The sequence below is a fragment of the Thamnophis sirtalis genome, unplaced genomic scaffold (genome assembly GCF_051295495.1).
Source record: "Thamnophis sirtalis isolate CommonGarterSnake01/CBP01778 unplaced genomic scaffold, rThaSir2_p1.2 scaffold_1, whole genome shotgun sequence".
In the NCBI taxonomy this organism is placed as follows: domain Eukaryota; kingdom Metazoa; phylum Chordata; class Lepidosauria; order Squamata; family Natricidae; genus Thamnophis; species Thamnophis sirtalis.
In genome coordinates, this window is record NW_028261381.1 from 22,606,955 (window position 1) to 22,613,582 (window position 6,628).

At 37.6% G+C, this 6,628-nt stretch overlaps 1 protein-coding gene across 4 annotated transcripts in view; it reads left to right on the plus strand.

The window, feature by feature from the left end:
* OLA1 (Obg like ATPase 1) overlaps positions 1 to 2,308 on the plus strand; it is a 100,652-nt gene extending 98,344 nt beyond the window's left edge. For all 4 annotated transcript variants that reach the window (XM_087708933.1, XM_014056465.2, XM_014056464.2 and 1 more), the window contains exon 11: positions 2,157 to 2,308. In XM_087708933.1, coding sequence (XP_087565059.1) covers positions 2,157 to 2,258 — 102 coding nt within the window. In that variant the 3' untranslated portion in view covers positions 2,259 to 2,308. The remainder of the gene's footprint in view (positions 1 to 2,156) is intronic.
* Positions 2,309 to 6,628: the final 4,320 nt, after the last annotated feature.

Here is a 6,628-nt window from a genome sequence, read left to right on the forward strand (position 1 = left end):
GTGTGCTCAAAATACAATGTGAGAACATGTCAGACTGTTCTTATAATCCATTTCACTGTTGTATGGAAAAGAGCTGGTATGGTGAAGGTACTGTTGTTAAAAATACACTCTGAATGCTAGTAATACCACATCTATCCTAGCTGCTTAATAAACTGCATAATCAATGCCTTTCCCATAAATTATCTTAAAAGTGCCTTTGAAAATTGAATTGTAGACATTGGTTGCCATCTTCCTGGGGCTATTTTTGTAGAGAATGGGGCTGTACACAACTCCACAAATGATTTGGAAGGAGTGCTTTAGAACCTGTATGAACACTCTGCTATTATTTAAAGCAATTTTACATATTTTTTTTGGCCTTTTCACAAACCTGAGAAAGTTGTGGCTGCTTTAAGAGTTTAATGTCAGTGAGCTGACTGCTCAAACAGCAGACTTTTAAAAGTTGGATGCCTCAATGAATAGCAGAGAGGTGCTATATGTGCACTTCATTATTAATTGAAGTGCTTCTTGTAAATCATTTCCAAGTGAACACAACCTTAATAATAAAAATAAAAATTAGTTCATCACACAGCCTTGCATTCCATCCTTATCTGAATCAGCCTGGTTCCTATTTTCTCTGAAATTGGTCATGCAGAGCAGATCTATCAGTCCTATATAACAAATTAACTTCTAAGAAATATATATATTCTAAGAGTATATTTTTCAGAATGGTGTGATTTATTTGTGTAACATCCAATTCTTTCTGAATGCTAGTTACAACATAAAAACTAGGGTCCGTTTGCACTTTTCTAAATGTATTACGCTGAAATATTTATTCTTCTTTTCTCTTCTTAAATCTGCCCTGTACTTTATGGAAATATTAAGTGTTAGCATTACTTTTTGACTCCCTTGCTTACATCTACTTAGGACAGTTTTTCTCTGTCATTTTTCACTTTCTGGTTCTTTCTGTTCATTCAATTGTTTTGAGCACTAGAAACTTGAGTAAAGATAAGGATCATTTGCTTCATTTGGATGCTGCACTGTTTAGGTGAGGCCAAGGGGGTGATTTTTAACCTGTATATTTTACTTTTCTACCTTGGATTGTGAAGTAAAAAAAAAGTTTTTTATGACAAAAGTTACTTGACATCTATAGGAGATCTTACATTATTATAACATGGACAAGCCAATTCTCAGAATCCTTTTATGGCTCCCTAGCATTTACAGTATATAATGCAGCCTTTTTTTCCCCTCTTCTTTTTGTGTACATTACGATCATATTTATAAGTATATCACAAAACAGAACACAGCCATTTTCTCTTGTAATTCCTACCATAGTTCCCTGAACCCAGTTACTGTGATTGACATAAATGTGCATATTTAGAAAAAGAAGTGTTTATAGTTACTAGATTGTATAGAGCTTCATTGATGGAGCTAGAACAAAATAAATGTCTTTCTAAAATGACTTTCTAAATTTTGTTATTCTCATACTATACAGTGTTGGGTCTTAGAAAATAAAAATTGTAAATTTTGGAAGGTATCTGAATGACTATTAGTCCAACCCACTGTCCATTACAGGAATCCACTAGTACAGCATCTCAGACAGACCCAGCCTTTATTTAAATTTGTCCCATAAAGAAGTAATCACCAACTTCCATTATGGTATATTCCATTGCTGAACAGCTATTACAGCTAGGACATTTTCCCCAAAGACATACCAAAATCTGCTTCCTTGAAATTTAAACCCATACTTTGTTGTTTTGTCTCATTATTCCCTGAATGTTTCTGCCCAATATTCTATATGACAGTCCTTCAGATGCCTAAAAATATGGAGTCTTGCCTTCTCTTGGCCAAACTTAATCAATGCATCCCATCACTCTTGTTAAGTTTTTCTTTCCAGGCCTCTTATCCTTTGAGATTTTCTTTTTGTGACACACTATGGTTCCTTAAATGTTCTTCCTAATTCCTAATCCTGGTTACCATTTACTTGTACGTTAACTTCATAGCAGTGAATAAATAGTGATTATTAATGCCAATCCAATTTTGCTCAGATCAAGAAGTTTAAAGTTTACCAAACATTTATGAATTGTACTGAGAACACGTATTGTTTTTAAAAATAGCATTATTGGTTCTTTAAACAGGCACAGTTTTAATACCATCATCTGTTTTTCTATGTCTCCTAGGCTGCTGGAAAATACAGACAACAAGGCCGAAATTACGTCGTTGAAGATGGAGATATTATCTTCTTTAAGTTTAACACACCTCAGCAGCCGAAGAAAAAATAACTATTCAATCTGTTCATTATTCAGAATTAAATTCTATTACTTAAAAAAAAGCATATGAGTTTTTATTTAGATGGGGATATCGTGTGGGGGCGGGAAAGATGCGAAGTGTATTTCTAACAGTGAAGAATCCCCCCATATCAAATCCCTAGTGTTTGTTTTGAATTAAATCATGACACCTCCAGTGAACGTACAAGTTCACTTAAATGTGAACAGCTCTGCATTTCAAGTGATTAAGACTACTCCGAATTGCAGGAGCTTCCCAGGAATCATATTACTCTCTTGATACTTCATTAATCTCCATCATATATGCCAAGCCTGACATGTTTGACAGTGAGGACAATGGGGCTTGCTCCTTTTTGAATCTACAGATAATGCATGTTTTACAGTACTCCAGATGTCTACACTCAATAAAACATTTGACAAAACCAGCCTCTGTGTGTTTGGGGATGTCTGTATTGACTGAATGGGGTGTGCTGAATGCGATATGGCACCTGGTGGATGCTGATTACAGAAGTTTAAGACGTGTGTGTGATACAGAAAGTGGCGTTGTGGGGCAGCTACAATTGTATCTTAAGAGAAAGCCTTCTTTTGCAATCAGTTGATTAGGACGGCTTAGCAAAGTTAATGTATTTGGAGATTGTGGATTGTGCAGTTCACTAGAAATCTAGAAGAAATTATGTTTCTGTAGGAAATGGAGTAAAAATCTGACAGAAATTAATTATGATTTAAGTGACCTTTGAGAGAAAGCAGACTGGGCTTTTGAATCCAGTTCTTGGAATACTTGAACACAATATTCTGAATGTGACTTTCCTTGAAAACTAAATTGTATGGTTCTAATGCACTGTGCTGTTCTCCGAGAATAAGGTAGCAGGTTATTGACAGGGGCGCTGAAAATAATCTTGAGAAGAGAAAGGCCATGTTACTTTCATAAATTCGATATTTCCAACAAGATTCTACAGCTAAGTAGTTTTTGATGAATTGTGGGAGAACAAATTAATGAATAGGCTGATGTGTGTTCTCTTTAGCCCCTTGGTCACTATTGTATAGGTAGTCCTCAACTTACAATCACAGTTAAGCCCAAAATTTATGTTAAGTGAAAAATTTGTTAAAGGAGTTTGCTCCATTTTATGACTTTTCTCCCCTCATTTGTTAAGTGAACCACTGCGGTTCTTAAATTAGTAACACGGTTGTTAAGTGAATCTGGTTTCCCCATTGACTTTGCTTGTCAGAAGGTCGCAACCGGAGATCACACGACTCTTGTTACTACCTTAACAACTGCAGTGACTCACTTAACTGTGACAAGAAAGGTCGTAAAAATGGGGCCCAAACTCACTTAACAAGTGTCTCACTTAGCAACAGAAATCTTGGGCTCAACTGTGGTCGTAAGTCAAAAACGATCTGCAGTGTAAATTCTGTTGTGTTCCCTGTAAGACCCTTAGAACATATATCCCCATCTTGCTCTTCTTTTTCAAAGAAAGCATCATCACTCTGCAGAGTGCAGAGAAGGAAGATGAAATATTCAGCTAACAGAAAGAAAACTGAGATGAGAAAAAGAAAAGAAAAAAGCTATGTTTATATTAATACCACTCACTGTATTTCCTTGTCCTTCTCTATCCTTGCTTTCTACTTATCATCCTTGCTTTCATCATGTTCTTGTGTGGTTTCAATATATTACCTTAATAAGCATGACTAAGTTCAGGGTTCACATTTAAATAGCTGCACATCTGCTGCTTCAGTGTGCAACCTACAATTAGGAATCTTATGTCATTTCCTCAGTGTTGGCTATGGTCCCTGAACCTTTTCCAAAGTTGCTTCTCAGCTATACTTTTTTTTTAATGCACAGACGGGAAAAGTTATTAAATATATCAGGAGTTAATGCATACTAACTAGATTATTAATTTTAATTCCTGCCCACTTCTGGGCTGAAGGAGGAATATGACCCTTGGCATTTCACTGAAAGGCTGAGTATATTCCATTTCCGGGGAAAAAGTGCCACCTTGTTCTAGATCAGGGTTCTTCAAACTGCTCAATATTAACTCCCTTCCTCCATGGTTAATGGGACTATCTAAGGCATCAATGTTATGATTCATAATACTGCCATGTTTCCCCGAAAGCAAGATGGTCTTATTTTCTTTTGACCCTCCCCCCCGAAATAACCACTTGGCCTTATTTTGGGGGAGGTCTTATTATTTTTGAGGTGCAGGAGGCAGAGAGAACATGGTCACCTCATGGCTGCTGCTGTGTTACAATGGTTTTGGGGGAGGGCTTATTTTCGGGGGAGGGCTTATTTTAGCACATGCGCTCAAAAGCCTGATTGGGCTTATTATCCAAGGTCGTCTTATTTTCAGGGAAGCAGGGTATTAAAGTCGCCTTTATGTTTATATAATGTTTGTGTGCTGAAGAGTTTTGGGGCTCCTGATCTAGATCAGAGTCCTGTTTATAATATTACTGATCCTGGCATCTGTGTCGGTATTACAGATGGTGTTGGGAATGCTGCTCCTATTGTTTGGTCACTGTAGTGGAGAAAAGTTTATTATAAAAAATTAGCTCACAATAAGACATGGTGCTTATTGTAAAGCAGGGTATGTTTTTTCTCTCTTTCCCCTGGACACTTAAGCCTTGCCACCATCACCACCACACCAAATATGGGTTCCAGGATGTCAGGATCATCATATTTGATTGTAAAGTGGTACCATGTTTAATAATATAGACCAAAAAGTCACCACAATGGGAACATTAGCTTGTGTAGTCCAAGTTCTTTTACCTATAATTCAGGGCACCTATAATTCAGGGCAACAGAAGAACCAATCATTTGAGAAACATTTGGATGTGATCGCTGGCACAACCAAATACGACACCTTTGAGTAGCTTTCTCTTTTCTTTTGAAATGGGAATCCTCCAATTTAATTTTTTTCCTCTAATACATTCGTCTAATTTTTGTCTGTCTTGGATTGTGACTTTGAAAGCTGAGCTTATCTTAGGAATGTGTCATCCTACACATTCCATGTGGGACCACGACTTTCTAAGATGTTGGAAAGCTTTTTTGTAGAACAGTAGTCAAGATTAGTGATCCAGTAATATGTTTGTTTTGAACCCAGGATTCTTGTGTACATATTGCAAAGAGGATGGCTTGGGGGTTGATTATCAGTTATGGGCTAAAGATCCAGGGCTTTGCCACTGCTCTATTATCCCTTTATTGACAGAGAACAATACAGGGAAGATGTTACAAAGTCTTACGGTGTAGATTCTTAATTATTACTTCTTACTCTAAATTATGAAAAGGCCAGAAATGTATTCTTTTTATGTACTTAAGATGTGCTAACTAGAAATTGGTAAGATGCTACAGCCAGGGGTGGGATTCAGCCGGTTCGGACTGATTCGGGTGAACCGGTAGCTCCAATGATCAGCTGAGAGTGAACCAGTCCACTCCTACGATCAGTTGGGCCCGCCCACCCTTGTGTTTTACTTACATATATCATCTCAGCTGATTAGCATGGCAGAGTGAATTACGGTGCTTCCCCAAGAAGTAATGTGGAAGGTAAGTTTTGGTAAAACTGCATGCATGTGCAGCAAAACATGGGATCACTGAACCGGTTGTTAAACTAGCAGGATCCCACCACTGGCTACAGCACATCTGAATCTGGGTTTGAAGTGGGTTGTGGGTGCTGATCTGTGTTGCCAGTTATACCAACAGCCCTCTCCTAACAGCCAAGTATTCCATCTTTCACCTTCACTTTTCACTTAAAGCTTTCTATGTAGATAAAAAGCACACTAGCTTGGTTTTATAAAATAACTGGTTTACAGTGTAAGGTTCCGGATACCCGAACAAAGAGCGTACAGATACCTTTAGGAAATTAGAACATGATTTCTCTCACCCTAACTCACTTCACAGGGTGGTGGTTGTGGGAAGTTACAATGCAACAAAGGGTAACAATACTTTAGCTACAAGTGAAGTATCAACAAAGTAAAATCTGATTCTTGCAATGTTTGTGGTTGGCTTCTGTGATCTTTTCAGAAAAAACTACCTTCTCAAAGAGGCATTGACACATGCGGATAGGTTTTGAGAGTCGAAAGGGTGGGCTGCTCTGTTGAATAGTTTTTGGAATTATGACCTAAAAGTACACGGATGCTAGAAATTCTTCCGGCAGCTTCTGATTAAGTTCTGAGTTGATACTAAGAAGCTGAAGCCTTCCTTGTTAAATGTCTCATTTTATATGAACTTGGAGGAATATTTATTCAGTAGAAGTTGGAAGAGCCACATTAATAGATTAGATGCTCATAGCTAATTATATTTCACTGACTATTCTCCCTTCTGTTTCAGGATGTCAAAGGCCATTCCGTTTTCCGCCATCCCATCTGTCACTCGGCCT